This window comes from Oryzias latipes, chromosome 18 (genome assembly GCF_053564925.1).
Source record: "Oryzias latipes strain Hd-rR chromosome 18, Olatipes_Hd-rR_3.1".
NCBI lineage: Eukaryota > Metazoa > Chordata > Actinopteri > Beloniformes > Adrianichthyidae > Oryzias > Oryzias latipes.
Window position 1 is genome coordinate 25,207,532 of NC_136254.1, and position 25,083 is coordinate 25,232,614.

General features: G+C 40.2%; 1 protein-coding gene across 3 annotated transcripts in view; it reads left to right on the plus strand.

Moving 5' to 3' along the window:
- Positions 1-8,479: 8,479 nt before the first annotated feature.
- kcnip4a (potassium voltage-gated channel interacting protein 4a) overlaps positions 8,480-25,083 on the plus strand; it is a 187,062-nt gene continuing 170,458 nt past the window's right edge. For 2 of the 3 annotated variants that reach the window (XM_078936084.1, XM_078936086.1), the window contains exons 1-2: positions 8,480-8,624; positions 10,158-10,238. In XM_078936084.1, the coding sequence (XP_078792210.1) occupies positions 10,178-10,238 (61 nt within the window). In that variant the 5' untranslated portion in view covers positions 8,480-8,624; positions 10,158-10,177. Of the gene's footprint in view, positions 8,625-10,036; positions 10,239-25,083 lie in introns of those variants that run through there. The other variant, XM_020711583.3, reaches the window with a different exon arrangement.

The window sequence follows — 25,083 nt, forward strand, 5'->3', positions numbered from 1 at the left end:
CCTCCCCGCTCAGCTGGTAATTGGGTTTAGTGCTGACCTTCAGGAGGCCTCGGGTTCCTGTCTTTCAGCTGTGCGCCACTTTAATTGCTGCGACTTGAGGCTCTGTGGGTGTTTTCTTCCTGTCCGCTGCCACCTTTGATGAGTGCGCTGCTGTCCTGCTGGCTACCCGCCTCTGGGGAAGTGATTGACAGCCGACTCTCAGGGTGAGTGAAACTGCTGGGAAAGAACAGATAATGAGAGCGGTCACTCCCGCCTTCTTAAGCGACGTAAACACGTGTTCAAGAATGCAGTAAATGCGCATTGACCGCACTTGGTGTTGACCAGCAGGGTGGGGCTTCTTCTTGCTTTTCTACTGTTTACTCGCGCTAATACCATAGTCTGGGTGAATACTCCATTCCGATTGGCTGCTCGTGTGCGTTAAAAAGTGATAACCGCACGCCCCAAAAAGAAGTTCCGGTCACCTATCTTAAATATTCTGTATCACTGCGCCGGCTTCTTTAAAACAACCTTAAGCTTCATCATCTGGACAAGAACAACTGGTAAGAGGAGAACTTTCTCTCAGAACTGATGCTTCATTTAACTCATCGGGACGATCAGCATATGTATGTATATATATATATATATATATATATCGCTGAATCTTGACTGCAGCGGTGGTGCCGCGCCATGTCACTTTACTGTGGCAACGCGCCGCATTATGTAACAAATAGTCCACTTTTCGTGAAAAAAGCGATCCAAATTGGAGAAAAAACAAGAATTAAGAACTAAAAATTGGTAAATATCTATTTCTGTTGTAAGTGACCATGGTATGAGCGGGTTAATGGCCTTTAAAGTGAGCATTATCACTTTTTAACGCACTTTGGGGATGGTTCAGGCTTCCACGGCATGCGTTAAAAAGTGATAATGCTCACTTCGTTGGCCATTAACCCTTACACTTCTGCCTCCTGCAGTGGAAGAGGCTTGCTGAAAAATGTCAAAGCGATGTAAATCTCGCAAATTGGGAAGGAAACGGTTCCGTTCACTTGCTAGCCTCCTTGCCATGGCGGATATGGATTACCATCTTGACAGAAGAGCTGCCTTATCCGAAAAACAAACGCAGACATTGTTGGGCTCCTTCTCTTTAATGATCGGACTATTTTCAAACGGTTGGCCCTCTCCGGGAATTAATGGGGACGTCATCCGTACATCCCAACCAAATCCCGAGTCACATTCGTAAAAGTTCGACCTGTGTGGCTGGCAATGCACATTCAATGGCCACGCATTTGGCACTTGGAGCCTAAAAACAGTTGTAAAAACTTGTGTAGCAATGCAGAAATCATTAGTTTTAAGCCTGGAACATGCATTTACACGCGTTAATATTATAGACTTATTATAGACGTGTTACTGAAGGCGGCGTGTGTGTAGCATTCCGCGGACGCAACTTTAAGACTAGAAAAAGACTAATCAACACGGGAGCTCGCGCACAAAAACTATGCATGCAAATGTACAGAGCATATGGGGTTCTATGAAGTCCATTTATAGCCACCAGCAACAAGAACAAATAGCTTATTAATGCTTTCTTGAAGGTCAAGCTGAAGATTTTTCATGCGTGAAGAAAGTGATCAGCATCTTCTGAGACAGCAGACCTCCAATCTTTCATAATGACATATTAATAAAACACACACTTCTCTCAGGGTTAAGATGTATTGCCCGGCTATCACGGATGTGACAAATTAGAATAAGACTTTTGAATTATGGAAAGAGCAGTTACGTCTTGATTAGTCGCAACGATTCCCTGAAGGGAGGAAAGAGCGATCTTTAGATAATCGCCAGGACTCTTAAGCACCGCCATCTGTTGGAAAGTTCATCCAAAGCTGTCGGCGAGGGACGGATGACGACGTGGGAGTGTTTGTGTTCATAGTGTTAGGGGAGGGGGGGGGCTCATCAAGAGGAATGAGCTGATGGTATCTGTGCTCCAAGATCCCCGGGACACCTTGGGTGGAAGTGGATGGTTTGAGATTTTTATTTTTATTTATTTTTTACTCCCAGGTATTAGCACTTAGTCTGTATGTTGGAGTCAATTTCCAAAACGGTCATCGCGTAGATTTCCCACTGAGCATATTTGAGGTCACTCTCCACCGGGGGGGGGGAACCCGGGATCGACCCACATTCCGCCAGCGTTGGGCTTGTTCCTCCTCCCAGTCGCTGTCTGTGGTTCCAGCAGGAAGCGTCCGTCTGAAAATGTAAACTCATCTGAAACAATTGCTCCAAATAAAGCTGTCTGGGGTATTCCAAAGTGTTTCTAGCCTGCTCAAAATCTTGTCACGCCTGGCGTTTGGATTAAGCCCTTTAATTACTGCCTGGGATGTGTTTCTGATCACTTCCACCTTAGCAGCTGTCTTCACTGATAATGGCTGTGTTTTTTTTAGGTCAGGTATGTTTATTTGCAGATAAGTCAGAGTCATTCTGTGACTGCTGCACACCAGAACAGAAAAAATCATGAATTATTGTTTGATGTGTTTATTTCATTGAAAAATGACTTATTTTTTGTGGAGTTTGCCAAACTTGTGAAATATCTGAACATTACATGCAGAAAAAGTTGTATAAAAAAATCACCGGGACGTTGCTTCTCAGAGTCCCACTCCGATCATCTTTTGATCTATTAGAAAAGCGTTCCCAGTGGTCTCTTCAGCATGATTGACATTTTTAGGGAAAATCAAAAAGGACCTATTTTCTGCAGACCAGCAGAAGTTCACTAAAACTTCCCCTCCCCATTGCTGAGAGCTCTCTGTTTACATGCTCTCCCGTTAGCTCTCACACCCTCAACCTAACATCACCAGTGCAACAAAAATGGTGAGCAATATCAGCGTTATCAAGCTATACAGTTTTTCACTAGAATGAAGACGCACAAGCGGAGGCATCAGAATGGAGCGAGCAGGAAGCTTGTGGCCCACCCAGTGCCTTTTCTACATCATAGATATAACTTTCCCAAACTAAATATTTTTATCTGCTCCTGATTTACGACGATTTGCCTTAAGAAACACTCAGAAATGCAATTTTAAGCTTTATTTTCTTTTGTGTGTGTCCTCCATTCTGTGAAGAATTCCACAAAAACATGTTGAAAACACCACTTCCATCAATGAAAATACCTCAGATATTTAATTTTATTTATATTACAACAATAGTCGTCACAATGGAATCAGACATTTTCCAGACTGTAAGTCACCCTGTTTTTCATAGTTTGGCAAGGGGTGCGACTTATACTCCGCAGCGACGTATATTAGAAATAAATTGAAATAAATACATTTTTAACCCTCCTGAGATGATGTTCATGGGTCAATTTGATGTATGAGGTAAGTTAAGTGTTAAGAGTATGTTAAGTGACTCAGAGAATCAGCAGACCTTTTTTTACAGTAAGATCTTGAAGGCTAAAAACATAATATTCTATTTTCCAATGATTTCATAGATTCAGAAATGCAATAAAAATGACAACTGTTTCTACAAATACAGGATGAAAACAGAGTATTAGTTGGCCAATGATGCTTCATGAAATGAATAAATAAATAAGTATGAGAAAGAATTACTGTGAAATTATGAGATAAACAGTCTGCTATGATTGTGCCATATGAGCTTGTGCAAGTTATTAGATAGACAACTTTATTTATCCATTTGGGAGGTTCCCGCATGGAAATTGTTATTAGTTCTTGGTCTCAGATTTTGCCAAATTAATTTCCTGTCAAAATGCGATTTATAGTCCAGTGCGACTTATGTGTTTTTTTCTACTTTATAATGCATTTTTGGGCTGGTGCGACTTATACTCCGGAGCGACTTATAGACCGGAAAATACGGTAATTGCTAAACTAAACAGACTAAGCTAACTGGGCATCCCTGCCCTAAGACTTTCCTTCTCAGTAAGGAAAAACTCTGAAAACAAACAAAAACAGATTCTAGAATAAAAAGAAGAAACCTCAGAGGTGTCCACGTGAAAGAGGGATCCTCCCCCAGGATGGATGGGCGATGTACCAGAGCTCTTAGAGAATAATTAACTTATCTATCCCTACAACTACATATTTAAATAGTGCAGCAGATGTGCTTCATCCAGATAGAGTTGGGGGACAGCTGGGGGCGCGAGACGAGCCAGAGGAAGGGTCCACAGCCAAGGACAGGAGCAGGAGCACAGTGGAGCCCGAGGCGAGGTCCACGGCAAGTAGAGGAGCACGGACGAGCCGACTGGAATCTGGAATCACTCCTGCTCCCCCGGAGGGGAGTGGGAAAGAGGGACAACACATAAATCACACTGCACCAAACAGAGGAAGACACGAGCAAAGTAAAGTGATGTACTCAATCCCCTGCTACAAAAATTGTACATTGGAGAGACCAAACAAGTTTATATCAGCACCCCAAGGCCAGCTCCAATGGAAAACAGTCTGCGGTTCCCACTCATTTGAGAGGACAGGGTGGTCCTAAAAGAAAGGATGCTTTGAGTGAGAATGCTATTTTTGTCCCAAAAAAAAAAAAAGATGCGCCTTCAGTCAACGATATAGCCTTTCATCTTTCATCAACAGTCTCCAGAAACTACAGTTTTCACTCAGGTCATAAACACCTGAAGGGGCTCATCAGGCAGTGGAGGGTAATGACTGTCCCTCACCGTCTCACTCCTGCTGAGGACAAAGGACTCATGTAACAGCTAATGGCATAGCATTGCTTTCAATGGACTCCCAGGTCTATGTGACCCCAAGACAAAGACTTGAAGTGAAGTCATGGATTAAAGGTTTCACTGCTTATCTAAGTGGCTTGTTTAAAACCACTTCCTTTCCAAACCATTCAAGGAAAACAGGGCTATCTTCCAAAATGCCATCCAACTGTAAATTACAATTTCTCTCCCAATTCATCAAGTTCAACTTGTCAACATATTGGCTTCCTGATGGATTCGCCCCCCCACAAAGTGGAAAACTCCGCTTGTATCTTATCGCCACATTAGTGTGACGCAGACTTTGTGTTTGTATTCTTTCTGCTTGCTTTGATAAACAGAAGAGTGACTTTCTAATATCAGCACAATCTCCTCATTAAATACGGTGTGGGGACTTTGTGCAAAACCTAAATATATCTCTATATATATCTGGATTAAACTCCGGGCATCGTCAGAGATGGGGACAAAAATAGATGCTCATTCGGCGGTCTCTGGGGAGGCCGTGCTGCCAGCGTGATCATTAAAATCACAACTGCTGTATGCTTAACCGTACCCAAGGTTTTTTTTAATAACTCTACATATTGAGACAGTTTAAAATGTAGAATTGCAAGTTTTGTGTTTTTGTTTTTCACCCCAGCTCTTTACAGTTGCATCAGTCGGAGGAAAATGTTGCTAAAATTTTGCACTTTTTTTACTTCTAATTTATGTTCATCTTTTAAAAACTTACTTCTTTCATCTGTTGATCTATTGTAAAAGCGTTCCCAGTGGTCTTTTTATTCTGATTATGCTATTTCTAGCCAAAATCAAAAACCTTTGTTGTTTTTCTGGGACAGTTTCTGCAGAGGGGCAGTAGTTTAGTAGAAATTTGTCTCCCCCATTTCCTCTTATCGATCTGTTGACATGCTCTCCTGCTAGCTTACAGCGCCAAGACCCCCAACCTAACATTATTGATGCAACAAAAATGGCGAGCAATTTCAGAGTTATCCAGTCGTGTCCCGTTTTTAGCCAGATGCCAGGTCAGACGAGGAAAACAAAGACATACATGGATTTATTTGTCTGAAAAAGTGCATCAGAATGGAGCAGAGCAGGGAACTTGTGACCTGCTCATTGTATTTTCTACATCACAAATAAGCTCTTTTTCAAACAGCATTTTTTTGTCTATTCCTATTTCACAACAATTTGAATAAAGAAATAATCAGAAATGCAGTTTTTACCCTTTTTTTTCCCACATTTGTCCCCCATCATCAGAAAAATTCTACAAGAACGTGTCAAAAATGCCAAAAACACAGTGTTCAATAAAGTATTTAAGTGTATTTTAAAATGAGTTAATTTGTGTACAAGTCAAATATGTACACTTGTTTTGTTCTTGCTGTTTCTATGAACTAAATTCCAAATATAGAGGCTCATTTAGGCTACTTAGGCTCTGTTGTGGTTGATGTCTGTCTTGCGTGAAAATTTAGGAACATTGAATGTAGGCTTGTAAAATGTTCCACCTTTTTTTTTTTTTATCCCTTTGCTCAAATCTGCCAGATATATCAGATTTATGATTGACTGTTCAATGTTTAATGTACATAGGTTTTGAAAACAATGAGTCAGTCAAACTACTCCATGCTGCCGTGCTTTCACCTGTTAAAATTTTTCTGTATCCCGACGGTCACAGAAAAAGCCTCCCTGGTTCTTTCCTGATGTTCTAACTTTGTCGTAATGCGTGTTAGTTGGTTAGAAACAACAAAACAAAAGCACCACCGTATGGATTCCATCTATAAATAACCTTAAGAATCTTCTTTTTCCTTGGAAGACGGGTTACAAACGCATCACGAAAGACATGAAAGACGGTTTTCCCATCATGGCTGCTGAATAAACGGCTTATCATTTCATGATTTTTCCTGCAGCTGCCAATTGTGCTTCAATGTGTTTTATAGTGCCAATGTGGGACAAAAGCCTTTGTGGTAATCTTGTGAAGCACTTTAAACAATCATTGCCATCACTGTATTTTTTTGCAGCCTTGAATTGTTTTTGCAGTTTTCTTTCAAACACTCTGATATCCAGACTTGCTGATGCTGGAGCTCTGCTGTCTGCTGCCTTCAACTACAAAAAACAAGAACATTTTCAGAAAATGAGAAATCTGAGCATTGATTTGGAATAGCTGTACTCCGTATGAGTTTTGTCTACCTGTCTGCACAATTACTTCTCATTCGGCAGCACCCACAAGTGTTTTGACGCAGTGTTATATAACTGTCTAAACTTTTTCCAGTGAAAGATTTATGACAGACCACACTCCGGGAATCCAAAAGTGTAATTTAGCCTACAGCACACCAAGCAAACCTTTCTCTTGACGCAGAGAAACGATTGTTTTTGAGTGTGACAGAAGAAGGAGCAAACAGTTTCCATCTGTGTGGAAAAAAAAAAAAAAATCCTTCACATATTGTTGACGACGTCGTTCCTAATCGGTGAGAAGTCCTTTTCTGTGCTGGACATGGTTTGATTGATCTTGGTAGAAGGGATTTGATCCTGGAAAAAAGCAAAAGGGTTGATTTATGGTGGGATAATGCCTAAAAACCAAGAAATCCCAGAGGTATACTGAGGGTCATAACTTTATAGGCTATGGTTTATGAACAATTCATGGTTATTAATGGTAAAAGCATGTGCCCCTTCCTGTACATAATTCCTTATATGATGTATCATTGTATTTCTTAGGTGTTTGAAGTAAATTCAATAATATCTCCGTTATTGCTTCTTCGTATGGATTGGTAAAGGTACAGATACATTGATCTAGCATTGAGAGCAATGGCTCTCAATGCTGTCTAAAAGGTATAACGTTGATCTGGAAGTATTTTTGTCAGTTTTTCTTGCCTTGAAGCGCCTCTCCAGTAACAACCTGTGGGTGTGATTTCACACCATTGTCCAGTGTATGATCTTCTGAATATGCAAATGCAGGGTTCTTATACCAAGCCCATCTTCCTGAGCCACGGAGTTCAGACTTTGAATGCATCATGTTCATCTGTCTGTCCCCTTCGTACAAAATGTCTGTGCTGTTTGTACGAAGTAAAACTTCCACAAAAAGATAAGTATTGTCTCTGAGTCATTATTAATTTGTTTCTGTGTGCAGGAAGCTGTGGGTACGAACCTAAACTTTCCTATTTACAGTCCTATTTAGAAAACCAGTTTCCTCACAACTGTTAAAAGGCATTTTCATTTATAGTTTTACATGTCAAATGAATAACAAATATTTAGCTTTTATCCATTTAGGTAAAAGAACTGGACTGTGTCATATCACCACAAAGTTAATTGAATCTTTTATGTATCAATTCCTGAACAATATTTAAAGATAACAAATCAGAGATGAAAATATACACCCCTACTTCTTGGAAATACATCTTTTAGTTGGAGGGCCTGATGTATTTGTTGTGTGACAGTGAATGGCGGATCCTTTACATGACTCTTTTCTACCTTGAGTAAAGTCCAAAGTGCTTTAAAGTAATGGCTCGATTCACCTACACACATTCACACAGTGTTTTGCCCAAGGACACTTCGACGTATGGCAAGGCGGAATCAAACTTGCATTAGTACAATCAGAGGTTGACGGATGACTCTGAACCAAATCGTTAGGCATCGTTCAGATGCCTCCAAAGACAAAGTGATCTTCTCTGCTGAAGTACTGTAGCTTTTGAGTCCTGTTTAGAGCTCCTGAGCCCTCCAGGTGCTGCCTGTCAGGTGTCTGATAGTCTGCACCTGTGAGCCTCCAACACCTGGTATGCCAATATCCACCAATCCATTTTATGGCCCGTCCATTAGGGGCAGGATCAAGCTGGTGTTCCACAAGTGAAGAAGATTACAGTACATGACCTCAACCCTGAACACTAATGGAACAAGCAACCTCATGGTTGCTGTGACAACCATGAGGAGATGGTGTTAGCTAAGGCTGGTTTATGGTCATAAACCACCTAATCAATAAGTAAGTTGGTATTAATTTGTTGTTTTTTTTTTTCCTTTATGTTTTGATCTATTTTAAAAAGCTTTTCCAGTGGTCTTTTAATTATGATTATGATAGCAGTTTATCAGAAATAAAATGTGCTTTTGAGTTGCTGGCTGGGAGTAAACCTGGTCTGGTTTCCCATCATCCCTTTGATTACACCCGCTTACTAGTTTACAACCCCCCCCCCCCCCCCCCCGCCTAACATTACTAGTGCAACAAAAATGACAGCAATATTAGAGCTAACCAGTCCTACAGTTTGGGGCCAGATGACAGCTCAACAAAGACATACGTGGATTATTTTGTTTGCAAGTAGATGCAACAGAATGCTGTTTGTCTGTAGCACCTACAAGCTTTTACAAAGAGTTTTCTTTTTTTCGTCTGCTCCTGATCCACAACAATTTGAACAAAGAAATACTCAGAAATGCCACTTTAATCTTTTTATTTTATTTTATTTACCAAGGCTGTGTCCCACCAAGGTGGGGTAGCCTAGACAAGGCACACAATTTTAGCTCCCTCTGTCTCTCCCCCAAACCCTCCTCCTTCAGTGTGTGAGTGCGTGTGTGTGTGTATGTGCGTGTGACTGGTCTGAGGCCTTGTCTAAGCCACACCACACTGCACCAGGGTCAGCTGCACACTCCAGTGTGGGCACCTCCACAGCAGGGCCTCAGCCAAGGCTGGTTTCCCCTTGCCGCTTCATCCCAAAACCAGACCTCTACCACACCCATCCATTCATCCATACACAAGCTCTCTCCACCCATCCCTGTCCTGAGCAGCCTCTCTCCCCTGCACCACAGTCATCCCTCTTGCATTCAACGCTCTTCTTACACCCTCTGTCCATCCCATTCGCGGTCTTCCTCTCATTCTACTCACATCAGATAGGTATACCCTTTTCACCAATCTCTCCCTTTCCATTCTTTCAACATGTCCAAACCATCCCAGTGCCTTTTGCTCTGCTCTATCAGCCAACTCTCGCGTCACACCAGTTCTCTCTCGGACTTTAAGCTTAATTTTCTTAATATTTGTCCTTCATCGTGAGATAAAACGCCACAAGTACATGATAAAAACACCTAAAACACAATTTTCATTGGAGTGAGTTTTAAACCTCCATCAATAAGGACCATTATCTGTGTTTGGGGCATGTTAAACTGTTTTTATACCTTTCACCCCGCAAATATACCACGTTTCGTTGCCTCAGCCCCCAAACTACAAACTACGTGCTTTTAAATTGACGGGAAGGAGTATTTCTTTTATAAACAACACACTTTTAGAGGTATAAAATAGGAGAAAATCTCCCTGAGCGGCAGTCAGGAACGTCTTCCCTGACCAGCGCTCGCGCATCGAGCGCGCTCCCGCTGCAGTGCCGCGTGCACTAATTGCCCCTCCGTTCTGTCAAACTGGATGGGGGGGGGGGGGGGGACTTGAGTTTTGGAGCAGAGTGTGGTCCTTCTCCTCCCGTCATCTTCTCACACCAGCTTCTGTGAGAGAAAACTCTCCTTCATTTTTGCTCCACAGAAGGACAAACTGAAGCCGACATGGATTCTCGGAGAGTGGTGACCGTCTCCGCGCGGGTGGATGCTGCTGTTTCATCAACTGGTAGGACGGTGGTGACATGTGATGTCTTTTATTCAATAAATGTCACTTATCTAAAAAAAAACCTCACGTCTCAAGCAAACATTAGTAACAAACTTCTTTAATATTGCCTTGAGTTGCCACGAATTTTATGTAATAGGTTCTATTTTGCTTAATTTCTGACTTTATACAATAATGTGTTGACTTACAGGTTAATTTTAATGCATTATTTGATGGATTTAGCTCTTTAAAAGGTTATCTTAAATTTAATGTCATTCTCTTCTTGTGCTTGATCCGGTTTGCATTGTTATTATTAATATTGTTTATTGCAGTGATGAATGATTAGGTCTCCACTTTTGCCTTCCTTTGAGAGGAAAAAAGTATTTTGTACTCATATTTTGGTTGGTCGATCGACTAGATTTGAGTTTATGGGAAATGTTGTAGTTTAACTAAGATAAAAAGTTTTTTTCCCCTTCTTCTTCCCCTTCTAAAAACTGTGAAAAACGCAATTTTATTTGTTACAGAGCTGTGTTACATTTCCATAATTGATTTTAGCTCTTTAGTGTTTTAGTCATGTCAATGTATTTTAAAGTGTAGTGACTTGTACAGTCTATAGTCACATAATCTTATGAATGTAAAATTAATTTAACCTAAAAAACAAAAAAAACAAACACTAGAGGATGCTTTTACTTTTGTCACAGGAAGCAATCTTTAACCCAGAAATATTTCATTTATCACTCTGACATGCGTTATCTCTTTTAGTTTTTAATTTTTTTTACAATTTCTCAGGTTTTAGTTTAAACGGTTTATCACAATTCCACTAAGGAAAAAAAAAAAAACTGAACATGGATTGAAAGAAATTTGAACCTGCTTTAACTGGATATAAACTTTACATATCTTAAAAATATATTTAAAACCGCAATAACTGGATATGTCCATATATGCAGCTGTCACTTAATGCTCATATGAAGAGCATTAAAGACTTATTTTATTTATTTCGGAAATTCCAACTTGCTAACCTTTTTTCTTTTTAATATTTACATGAAAGCCTGGTGTGAACTGCAGTCTTCATGCTGATGAAAAGTCAAGCAGACATTCATGGGGGGGGGGGCATATTAAGTTGTGTAATATTTTTCATGCTCCCGCCCCCACCTTGCTGTATGCAGTTGACATTCAGAATCATAATGGACGCCGTTAGTCCATAGGTTCCCCTCAGGCATTTAAATGATCTCTTTTAGAGCTGGAAAAGTAGTTTAGCTCTTATGTTTGTTTGCAAACCTAATTGACTTATAATTATCCTTCTGTTGCCGATGTGCATTCATCATCTGACACCAAATGGGTTCAGAGACTCTGCATTCTTCCATTTTTGTTGTTGTTCATTGGCGTTTTCCACGAAGGATATAGAAAATCCTATCTTTGATTTTTGCATAAATTCAAAATGTCTTTTATTTCTTTCTCTTTCAAACATTGGAAATGATCACCAAGTTTACCGAGGGAACGTCCAATATCTAAAAATTGGCTTTGAAATGGATGATTCTGCTACAGAGCTGAACTTTCTTATATTGGGTGACACAAACTGGATTGGGAGAAATCCCATACACAGTATCTCCCAAAAATGCATACGCCCCTCACAATTCTGCAGATATTCATTTCTATCTTTTCATGAGACAGAACTGCAGAAATGAGCTTTGACACAATAAAAAATCATCTTGTATAGCAGTGCAAATACATTTTTCTTCAAAATAACTTTTAATGCAGACATTAATAGTCAAACCTCTGGGAACAATAGTGAGTACACCCCTAAGTGAAAATGTCTACATTAAGCCTTTTCCTTCCCTAGTGCCCTTTGACTCTTTAGTGTAACAATGTCTCAGTTGTCAATAGACAGACAGATGTGTTAAATTTGGTATTAAAGCCCTTACACTCTCCCAACCTGGTCACTGGAAGTTCAACACGGCACGTCACGGCAAACAACTCTCAAGTCTGAAAAAAGAATTGTAGCTTTACATAAAGATGGCCGAGGACATAAGAGGATTGCCAACACCCTGAAACTGTGTCGCAGCACAGCGGCAAGAATATACAGCGGTTTAAACAGACAGGTTAGAGTGAGAACAGGCCTTGCCGTGGTCGGCCAAAGAAGTTCAGTGCACATTCTCACGCGTCACATCCAAGGAAGGCCTTTGAAACGCAGATGAATGATTGCTTCAAGCATCGCTGCAGTGGTTGAAGGAATGGGGGAGTTAGCCTGTCAGTGCTCAGACCAAATGCCACATACTGAGTCAAAGTGGTCTGCTTGGCTGTCGTCCTAGAGGTGGGCACTGAGGGCAACATTCCTGCATGTTTTCAAGCATACCCTGCTCTGGCATGTTTTGATTGGCTGGACACACCTGAACCAGGTAAACAGCCATGAGTAGGGCAAGACTATCTGGAAACCATGCAGACGCACCGGCCCTCGAGGCCTGGAATTGCCCACTCGAGTCCCAGAAGAAAGCCTGTTCTAAACATGAAGCACTAAAAAGCCCAGAGCCAGGTTGCTGAAGTCAAGCAGGCTGAGGAATGGATTATGGGAACCAGGGTTTTCAGATGGTGTCAACCAGGTGAGGAGTACAAAAACAAGTTTGCCTTGCCTACAGTCGAGCATGGTGTTGGAGGGTCATGGTCTGGGGCTGCATAAGTGCTGCCGACATTGAGGAGCTACAGTTCACTGAGGAACACTAAGTGAAGCAGAGCACAACTCCTTCCTCTGGGGAAACTTGTCCCCAGGACATTATTCCGGCATGACGACGACGACCCCAAACACACTTCTAAGAGGACCACTGCCTTCCCGAAGCGACTGAGGGTAAAGCTGATGGACTGGCCAAGCGTGGCTCTGGATCTAAACCCAATTGAACATCTTTGGGGCATCCTAAAACGAAAGGTGAAGGAGGCATAAGGTATTAAATGTCTGCCAGCTCTGTGATGTCATCATGGAGGAGTGGAAGAGGACTCCATGTCCACGAGAGGTAGGGCGGTGCTGGACAAAAACGGTGGACACACAAAACATCAACACTGAGCATTTTCACCTATTGGGTGTACTCACTTTTGTTGCCAGGGGTTTCAGGGCTATTAATGTCTGTACAATGAGTTATTTATATTCCATATAAGGGTACCCTCCCCTTTAGAAATTCCAATATTTAGGAGTCCCCGCTCCCCTCTGAAAATGCTGTAGTCATCCAGCCGTGCCCTGGTCCTCGGAGGAGCTGCTTCCCTGGAGGTGGGACTCTGCCTCAGTGCCTTGGAGCGATTGCATTCAGTCGTCGTCCCTGCAGCTTCCCAACAATCCCTCCGTTTCTAAAAGGTTTTGCGTGAAACACTGCATTGCTAAGTCAGATTAAAGTTCCTGTGCGCAAAAATGAAATGAAATGCCATCTTTTCCCTTTGGACACATTGGGAAGCACTTTCTTGTTTTGAAATGAATCTTCTGAAAATGACTGAACTGTAAAAGAAATGGTTACACTATAAAACCCGGTAAATGGATATTGTAAATATTCATGGATCATTATGCATCTTTAATTATGCTCCACTGACTTCAGTCTGAGAGGGAAAACAGTAAAAGTGGCAGTTTATTATGAATTTATATCTGTTAATTTAAAGCTTAATTTCATTATTGTTTCTTGCAATAATATTTAGTGTGAATTACATTTTTTTCCCTTGTAGCACTTCCCCCTTTTTAAGTGTGTTTTGTGTGCGAGTAGTGGTCAGTGTGTGTGTTTTATTATTTTTGATTTTTACATTTTTTTTATATATTTTTACATTTGTTTTTATATGGAAAAGGAGAATTGATAAAATTCACAAATCCCTTATCTTTTTAAGCAATTGCCTTTTTTTAGGCTAAAAATGACATATTTAATCGTATCATGTTGGATGTGCAGTGAAATCAAATGGTAAACTTTTAAAAAGAAATGAGGAATTTAAAATTATTCAGTGGCATCCCCCCCCCCCTAAGGAATGGTTGAAGCAGGACAAACTGATTCCTCTCCAGTCCAAACCAATGAGTAGTGGTTCATGGTTAAAGTAACTCCTGAGTTTTCTTCCATTTCTCTCCCCATTTCATGACTTTTATTCAAAGGTCAAAGGCTAAGTTTTTGTGAAAAGGATTTTTTTGTTGGTGCAAATTTGTTAAAGATTCAAAAGGCCAATTGCAATGCGGATGTTCACTCAATTATTCAATTAATTCATTAAGTTGATGCATGGAATGTGGCAGCATGAGTCTTACTGGGTATTTGTTTTTGACCAACTCCCATCATCATTTAATCTATTTTATAACCTTCCCTATGCTCTTTTAATTACGATGATGTTAGCCTAAATCGACACTAGCGCTATAGTTGGAAGAGGTTTGGTGCAAAATGTCAAATCGAGCGTATATCTTGTGAATCTTGCTCCAGAGATTTTCTGTCACAGCTCTTTTCCGATATGTGAAAGACTTGGTGTTGCGTAATTTCGGCCGGGCACAAACTGCGATTCATTTTGGTTCCGTAAAATAAAAGATGTACCCTTCATACCTTACACCAAATCAGAGTCCCTGATTGGTCAAAGTTCGACTTAATTTAACTGGCAACGTGTATCCAATAGCCAGGCGTTCTGTACGTGGAACCAGAAAATGTTCATGGAGACTTGGGTAACGACGCATGGACCTGAGGGTTTTGAATGTGGAAGCCTGAAAGACACGCTTGAAATGACGTCTCATTGAAAGCTGTCGCTTGACGAGGGAGTTATGAACGTAGCTTTATTGGTGCAACAAAAGTGGTAAGTAATATTGGAGCTAACCAGCTGTACAGTTTTGAGACGGATACCGACTCAGACGCGGAAAGCAAAGACGTACATGGATCTCTTTGTCTACTAGTAGTGGATGCATCTGAGTTTTTTGCTCCTGATTCACAATGATTTAAGAAATAAACAGAAATGTAATTTTGAGCTTAATTTTCTATACATTTAAATGTTAAAAACCCATTTTTATCAAAGTGGGTCTTTGAAAAACTCTACATGGAACTATGATAGACCAAATAATCAAAATACAAATACATAGGAGTAAAGATTATTCTGTTGAACAAAAATACATTGGGCCCATATGGAGCTGAGGTGTGTTTGTGTGTTTCTTCCATCAGACAGGGGTCTTGAGATCACAGTGACGCAAAGGAACAGATTGACAGGACTGCTCTAAATCTGTCAGGCAGCAGAGAAATGATTCAGCTTTTTACAGAAAAAGCTTTGACCGTGTGCCGCACAAGATTAGTGGCACAAGTCGAGTAAGATGTTTTTACACACACACATACATATATATATATATATTAAAACAAAAACAGATGATATTCTGCATAAGAAATTCGTCAAAAACAAAACAACTGTGCAATACTGATCTTCAAAGCGATTTCTTATTTGTTTATTCTAAATGCATTTTAATAAAGTGACTTTGAGAAGCTCTGGCACTATACTCTGATTTTGCTTTTAAAACCTGTTATATTGACCTAACTTTGAGTGGTAAATTTGTGTTGTTGTGTGAACACAGCGCGTGTGGACGTTGGCGTACTTTTCTATTTTCTCTTCTTGAAATAGATTCAGTATGACACATTTGGTGATTGCCTTGTGTCATACCAACTGCTTGGGACTCGAAAGCACTTCCCTTAGCAGGAATCAAATCTTTGTTGTTTGTGTTGTAATCCGTTTGCCCATTAAAGGTGATCTCAGTCCAGTCAGAGCCAGGATGAAATGCATCATGAGCGTCTTGGCTCCTCTCTTGGGAACCCCGTAGTAGATTTTGTTTGCTTCGTGTCCAAGCTGTTGTTTTTTCCTTGGAACGGGTGGGGCGCCTCTACTCTCGTGGACCATCTGCCTTGGGACTTGAGCCAGAGAAGGTGAGCAGAGAAAACCAAACGGAGGTTCAGGGGGACAGAGAGGTGATGTGGGACAATGATGAACACACAGATCGGATGATTGGGAAGCTCCTCTAGGAGGGGTCAGAGCTTTGCGTCTGTGCTTTTAAAGACTGACTGAACATAAGGTGTCTATTTATTCTTCTAAGAGAAGCGATCTGTCCTCTTTATGTTTCCACCCACAGACTTGTTTATCCCGCACGTTCCGTTTTATTTGGCTTCTTAGCATAAGGTGACAAACAGACGGCACTAACTGGGTGGCGACGCCTGGTCTCAGCTTGTAAACATGTTTCTGGCAAGGTCAAAACAAGGATGCTTTGCAGTCCTCTGATTTAAGAGACAAAAAAAGCTCTAGTGGCTTTTTTTATCATGTATAATTTTTTTGGGCCAAAACAGAACAAAAGCAGTAATGGATTCACTGAGATATTAAATAGTATCGTTTGAAAGCGATATTGAGAACCCCCACTCCCATTATCTTTTGATCAAAATACACGATTGACCTCCTGACCAACTATGTACCAGCCAGACCTCTCCGGTCATCTGGATCCGATCTGTTGTCAGGTCCTAGAGTCCAAACGAAACATAGAGAAGCTGCATTTAGTTTATATGTTCCACAGATCTAGAACAAACCTCCAGAAAGCCTTAGATCAGCTGAAACGGTTTATTTCAATCTAGATTAAAGCCCCACCTGTTCTCAGCTGCATTTGTTTTACATAAGTTCACATCCACACTGTTTATGCTTCATTTAAATTCAGTTCTGTTCGGCTTCTTTTAAATATTATTTTAGAGATCACTCTATACCTGATAAATTAGAGTGGTTTTCTTCTATTTTTAATTGTAGTATGTGTAACAAAAAGAAAAACATAGGACTTTCTAGAAAATAATGATACTAGAAACTTGGTCTTTGGTCCACCCATTCCCGGGACATGTGAGACTTCCCTGATGAAGACACAGACCCCTTGGCATGCAACATATTGAAATTCATGTACATATTTAGTGATGTAGGGTTAAAATTGTCCATCATTGGAAAAATGCCATAAGAAAATGTCACTCAAACGCATGTTTCTAAGCTCAGTGTGAACATCTCATAAGGTAACTGTACCAGAGTCCATTTGGAAGTGGACCAATACCTTCTCTTCAGGTGGGTCTTGGTATGCTTGTTTGGACCGGTCTGGAGTTCACAGGAGTGCATTCATGCCTGCTTAGTCCAGACTAACATGAGAAACAAACTCTGGTCCATTTTGAAATGAACTCAGTGTGAATAAACCCTACATTAGCTTTCAGACCGGTGGACTAACAAACAGAAAAAAACACCTTCGTGCATCCCCAATAATCTGTTTTCCCAAAATATTTTGAATATAAAACATTTTTGACTAATTTGAGGTGGAAAGTTGAAACAACCGTCACTTTCAGTAAAGTATATCTGAAGAAAGTTTAAAACTCTGTTTGCTGGAAGCACCTGATGGACCAATGAGAGGACAACTTCTTTACATATAATTTAGCACAGAACTTTCTGTATTTGTCGCTTCTTTTGCTTTGATTTAAGTTAGAGTTTTCACTCTGATCCATGTTCTTTTTTTTAATCTTGGTTTATTAGTGCTATCATACATTTTGAAAAGATAACATTTTTTGAATTGGTCTTCAATTTGCAAAGAAGCAAAACAAAATCCTGTAAACCAGAATAAATCAGAGGCTTTGCAGGCAGGTACATTTTAGAATGTTCTTTTTTTTTTCTTTTTGCCTTACTGCAAGAAACAGTTTGTTTTTTAATAGAAGAGAGGGAGACCTACATTTACCAGTTTTTCATTTCTGTTGGGTTTAAAAAATATCTCTGTGGAAGCCTGAAAGACTGCTAAAAACTTTTAAATAAAGGATTTCTTGGAAAACAGTACAGCCATGTGAAGGTCAGTGTTTTGCATTTAGCAGTCACTAATATGTAATTTTGCCCCATAAACACCAGCTGCCACTTAGTCAGGTAACTGGTATTAGTTAATCTGTCTGATTTATTAGATTTCTGACTTTTATGCCTTCATACTAACGGAATTCAAGTTGCAGTTTGCAGAGCGGCTGAACACTTGTTTGGGTTCAGTACAAAATAAATAAATACAGTTTTTTCTCTGTGCCAATCCTTTTAATTCCCATGTCAGCATGAATGTTCATGTGTGCTCTTGGTTGGTGTTTGGAAATATACAGATGCAAGTATTGATACAGGAATTTAGCAAATGAACAGTTCAGATGGGAAAATCCTTATTGCAAGGCTTGATAAACAAATACACTATCCTACCAAAACTATTGGCTCACCTGCCTTGACTCGCATATGAAATTAAGTTTCATCCCATTCTTAACCCATAGATTTCATTATAATGACGGTCCACCTTTTGCAGCTATTGCAGCTTCAACTCTTCTGGGAGGACTGTCCATAAGGTTAAGGACTGTTTTGGCCATTCTTCTAAAAGCACATTGGTGAGGTCACACTCTGATGTTGGTGGAGAAGGCCTGGCTCTCAGTATCTGCTCTAATTCATCCCAGGGGTTTTCTATCGGGTTCAGGTCAGGACTCTGTGCATGTCAGTCAGGTTCATCCAGACCAGACTCCGTCATCCATGTCTATGTCCATAAAGTTTTATTTTATTTTCGAAGGGGCTCCTCCAAGCTGTTCCCACAAGGTTGGGAGCATGGAATTGTCCAAAATGTTTTGGTATCTTGAAACATTCAAAGTTCCTTTCACTGAAACTAAGGGTCCAAGTCCTAAAAAACAACCCCACACAAGCATTCCTCTCCCACCAAATTTTACACTGCACAATGCCGTCTGAAATGTACTGTTCTCCTGGCAACTTCCAAACCCAGACTCGTCGTGTCTCCACTGCTCCAGAGTCCAGTGGTGGCGTGCTTTACACCACTGCATCCGACGCTTTGCATTCCACTTGGTTTGCATGCTGTACTTGGGCTAATCTGAAGGTCACATGAAGTTTGGAGCTCTTTAGCATTTGACTGAGCAGAAAGTCAACGACTTCCGCTGGCCCCTCTCCATCAGTTTACGTGTTGCTGTTGTTCCCAAACTCTTCCATTTTTGTCATGATAGAGTTGACAGTTGACTGTGGAATGTTTAGGAGCAAGAAATTTGGATTTGTTGCACAGGTGGCATCCTATGACAGCTCCACGCTGGAATTCACTGAGCTCCTGAGAGTGGCCCAATCTTTCATAAACGTTTGTGAAAACAGTCTGCATGCCTCTAAGGGGCTTGATTTGTTACACCTGTGGCCAGGCCAAGTGATCAGGACACCTGACTGATCATTTGGAAGGGTGAGCCAATACTTTTGGTGATATAGTGTAAATAAAGAGAGGTGACTGTAGTTACCAGTTAACCTTAAGAAAAATAAAGAAAGCTGGGACTGTCCAAATTCATTTATCTACGTAGCAAAATTTCATTTAACTGGCTGCTTGAACGCGTGTTGCCAAGGGGAGTGTAAACACTTATTTTGTGTGACTTTTGCATGTGTACTTTTTATCCACAATAAAGGTAAGAAATAATATCCTCTGAAATAGATGAGTTTCACTGGGAAAGGAAGGCTTTTAGAGTTTTTGCATTTTTTTCCCCCTTCTTATTGTAGTTCTTATAGGCATTGCATCCATTAAATGTAATGAAACTATCTTTTTTTTGTAGTTTTCTCTGTTCTGCATTTACCCTCTTGAAGGAGTTGTGTTTATGGTATTAAATAGTTTAAGCTGGAGATGTTCTTTCTGGAAAGCCATGATCTCTGTAAGTAAACCTTATACTTTCCAGCTCTGGATTTTTTTGTTTTTGTCTCCTGCATGTTTAGTTTTTTTTATCCTTAGTTTGAACAGAGAATTAGAAAAGTGCTGTTAAGTAAACCAATAATTAATAATTGAAGAAGCTATAAGGAAAAGAAGTTTGCTTTTTTAAAAAGGAAATTAGATGATCACTTTAAAAGAATAGCAATCAACCAGGGGCTGATGAAATGGTGTCAGGGCACAACATCATACAGATCGTATGTGGTGGAGCCAGGCGCAGCATGGACAGCCAACTGGAAGATCCGACTGTCTTTCTTCCAATCCCAGCAGTGAGAAAATTCACAAACCTATTCTGGGAATTCGTTCCTCTTAGAGTTCGTGTCTTATACGGTTCTGCCAGCGCCAAATATAGACTCCACAATAACGTGGCGCTGAACGTATCTGTCATACCATCAGTTTACTCTCTTATGTTCGGCGTCATGTGCTCCCAGCCGGGCTCCACTTGAATAATTAGGATAGATCCAAAGATAGATTTTAAGGAGGGAGAGCAGCTGTGTATGCAGAGAGTTAAGAGACTAGCAAAATAGTTTGACAGTAAACGATTTCAGTAGTTTTTGTTGAAAATAGCTGATTTGCTTCATGGTAAAGGTGACATCCAGGCTTTGTAGAAACCTGACACCTAGTGGCCACACAGAGAACTGAGTCACTGGGAGTTCAAAGATACTTTACTTTCTCCCTTATTGGTCATTTTAAAGCTGGCATGCCAACTAATTGTTGTTTTCCTTGTTATTATGATTACATTTAAATTAGGAAATTCATACTTTTTTAAAAGTTTTTTTTAAATAATTATATATATATATATATATATATATATATATATATATATATATATATATATATATATATTCAAATACAATTATTTATGTGTTTTGTTTAACTGGTCTATAAACTTTTACTTGAAAATGTGTCTTTGAGCAAATAATTTCTGGTGAAAATTTTTAACCTTTTCTTTTTCAAGGTAACCATTTGATCTGACATTGATTAAACCCCATATCACAAACCTTTTCTGTTTGCCATTTAATTGGCTATTAGCTCCTATTATGAGGTGTTTGTGGGGAGCTCACTAATGCGAGGAACCACCTGCTAAGGCTAAAGTAGCAATGCAGGGACTGACTGCGCTTTGTGCGATGACCGTAAAATGAAGAATGTCCCGGGAGAACAGGAAAGTGACCCTACAACATTAACCCGCAGATAGGCTGTATTCCTTTGTATGCTTGAGTGCCACAGTGACACGCATCCCTACACTTAAAGTGGCCCAAATCCCTCTAGGTGCTTGTAGTCACCGGCGACGAGTGTTTGGACACGCTGACCGATAAAGACCTGCTGTTATCTTCAGATAGCAGGCGCTGCAGATGAATAATTTATGGCAGCGTTCCATCACTTTGAAAACTGTACACACCCACGAGAGCAGCATCGTGGTAAACTGTGTGTGTCTAGAGATGTTTGTTAGAGGAAATCTTTTTTTTATATTTTACATATGTGCTTACAGCTCTCAAACTTATAAACCCAGCAATTGAGCAATGATCAATATCAAACTACAATAAATAATATTTGAAGTTAAGCCTTAAGCTAACTACACACCGGGAGCATGTGTGGAATGTGCCGAACGTGGGTTGGTCCAGACGAAATGTTAAGATTGTATACCACTAGGTGAAACTGTGCTGAGCGTAAATGTTCATGCACGTTTTCTACGTGCAAGCTGTGAGTGACGAGTCGTAGCAAACACTTGAACAACACGCGTGGGGTAAGTAAGGTGAGATGAAGTAGGTGTACGGATTCTTCCATTTTTATCATTCACCCCCCCCCCCCCCCCCAACTTGCACTAGGGGTCCATTAGTGCTGTTCAAGTGAAATATGCACGCCCATTGTATGCTCTGTGTGTGGCAACCAGACTGTAATAAATGAGGAAATTAGACGGAGTGTTGTTTGTGTGGTCATCCTAATGGTGTCCTATGGACACTTGTGTATCACATGCACAACCTGCGTTTGCAGCATTTGCACGCAGCCGGAAAGGAGCCAGTATGTGCACCTCCCTAGTGTGGAGTAAGGACGCCATTCAACAGCAACACCCATACATCATAAAAATGTGTTTGACGTACATTATCCTTACAAACACTTCACGATACACTTACCCCATGCACGATAATCGTACATTACTTTTTCATGACATACCTTGGTCCCAGAACTCTTTATGCCTTTTTTTTTTCTTCAAATGAGTTTTGAATATTTTATCAGCATTGTTTAAACTGCAAATCTACACACGAACTGATTAAGAATGAAAAAAGTAATCAAATTCAATTTTGTTTAATATTTTCTATGAATAAAATAGTAACGAACAGAAGTCCAGACAAGGACAGAGGAGAAGTGACAAAAATGCTCTGACTTTTAGCATTATAAATTATCTTGACACTTTCAATGCAACAAAATGAAATCAATTTTGAGTAAAACTTTCAAGACTTGAGGTAGACTAGGAAAATGAAGTCAGATTAAAATGCAGCTCAATTGATTTGTCAATTTCTTTCTATCTTGTGTTTAATGCAATTTTTTTCTTTTTTTTCCTTTTGTTCATTTAAAGAATGAATGCATAGGACTCTGGATCCACAGAATTTCTATACATTCATTTCCATACATATTAATCCATAATCCAAACTATGCAGTAATTATATTTTAGTTTCTTCATATCAAATTTTGTGTGATGACATTTAAAATCTAAAGACCTAAACTGCTTTTGACATGCTGTGGTATTTACAGCCAAATACCACAGAACTGCTGTTTCCTCAAAGAGGAGAGTCCAATATTTTAAAGGCAGTAGTTTGAGGTTTTGCGCACTTTAATTTGGCAGCAAATAATTTTTTTTTTCTCTTTAAAAAATAAATGTAAATGTCACAAAGTTATATCTTGAATAACCTACTTTACTTGATAGTCTTCTCAAACTTCTTTAAATTCTGCACAGCAGTTTGTTTAGGTTGTCAGGCCGTCTTCCCTCCCGGGTTCTGCTAATTTTAGCCAGTTTGGAGGACGAGGTCGGCTGCTGTGTTTGTGTGTGACAGAGACGGCTAGCCTTGACGCACACCACTTGATGCCTCTCTTTTTCTTTTTTTTTCTGGCCTTGTTGAAACTGTCAAATGACCTGCAAACACTGAGATGCAGAGACTCTGACCACATTGACATTGGAGCTGGGAAGCAACATTGACACAGAAGAACAAAGTATCTCATAAAACAGTTTCAGAGAAGAATAATGAGCGCAGTGGTTTATGGTTGCAACCCAGTTCAAGGCTGTAATAGGGTTCTGCAGTGGCTCTTGATCTTTTTTTTGTGGGAGCTGTAAAATTACAATTGTGGGGAGTTGATGCAAGCTGTAAAGTTTACCATTAAATGTAATGTTTTGTTTTGAAGTGCTTCATTCGCTGACACATTTTTACACTACACCTTTAGTTCAACAGAATATGACAAAAGTATGTATACAGGGTGTTAATCGTCATCATCATCACACAGGGGAGCCTGTGGTGAGATAGTTGACCTCTGATCGGAGGATTGCCGGTTTGATTACCTTGCTCTCCCATGTCGCGGGGTGTCCTTGGGCAAGACACTTTGGCATGGTGGAAGTTTGGCGCCAGTGTTCGGCAAAGGAGCCATCATCAGTGTGTAAATGGGTGAATGGCACTGTGACTGTAAAGCACTTTGGGTTTTCGAGGAAGGTAGAAAAGTGCTACATTAGTATACGGCATTTACAGTTGTAAAGGCCTTTACATGAACGCATTGACTGTAAATGAGAACTAGACCGAGTGAGAGTGACGTTACCCCATAGAAAAGGCCTCACTTCTGGCTCCAACTAAATGAAGTCAATTAAGTCGCCCTCTTGGTTTTTGTTTGCAAAATAAATCGCAAATGTATCGTTCTCGTGATATCAAGCTGTGCATTACGCATATCGCAAAAGTTGGCAAAAATTGCAATAAATTGTTACCTTAAATGTGCTAAAACAATCTTAAGGCAGCTTGAAGTATTTAACGAATCAAATAAATCTATTTATGCATTTGACCAATCGGATGGACCCCTGCACGTTGTTGACCAATCGGATGGAGCTCTTTTATTTATTTATTTTGGAGCTCTTTTATGTTAATGTTAATGCCTCATATGTAGACAAGGGTCATTTGGAATATAATTTAAGTTATGTTGACTCTTTAAATAAAACTGTGGCAGTGAAATGGAAGTAATGTTTTTGGTTGTTTTGCTATTTGTTCATGAATCGCAAGTCATATTGTCATCTCAATATTGATCACTAATATCACGTGTCGCAGACTTTTCTCACATCGTGCAGCTTGTCCCGGCTGCTGTCGGCCAAAGGCGGCCTGGCCATTTCAGCAGTCCATTGAGTCCCACACTCGCATCAAAAACCTATGGGACAATTTAGAATGACCAACTAATGTTTTTGGTCAGTGAGGGAAAGCTGGAATATCCAGAGAAAAGCCACACATGCACAAGGAGAGCATGCAAACTCCACACAGAGAGGACCCAGCAGGGATTTGAACCACGGCCTTCTGACTGTGGGCTATACAGGGGTGTGAGAAAGTTTGGGCACCCCTGATAATTTTAAATTTTCATTGGTTGTTCGGATCATCAATTTCAGTTAAATATATCGTATAGCAGATGAACACAGTGATATTTGAGAAGTGAAATGAAGTCTATTGGATTTAAAAAACAAACAAACTGTGCTATAATTACTTAAACGTGCGTAAATTTGGGCACTCCTGTTGTTTTATTGATTTGACTACCTTTAGCAATAATTATTGGAACACAAAATTTGTTTAATAAGCTCAATGACCCTTGACCTACATAGACATGTGAAGCCAATCATGAGAAGAGGTATTTAAGGTGGCCAAGAGCAAGTTTTTCTCCTCTTTGCATCTTCTCTGGAGAATGTCAACAGGGGAACCTAAAAACAGCTGTCAGATGACCTAAAAACAAAGATTGTTCAACATCATAGTTTTGGTGAAGGATACAAAAAGCTTGCTAAGAGATTTCAGATGTCAATTTCCACTGTGAGGAATATAGTGAGAAAATGGAAGACCACAGGCACAGTTCAAGCAAAGGCCCGGAGTGGCCGGCCCAGAAAAATCTCAGATAGGCAGAGGCAAAGGATGGTGAGAA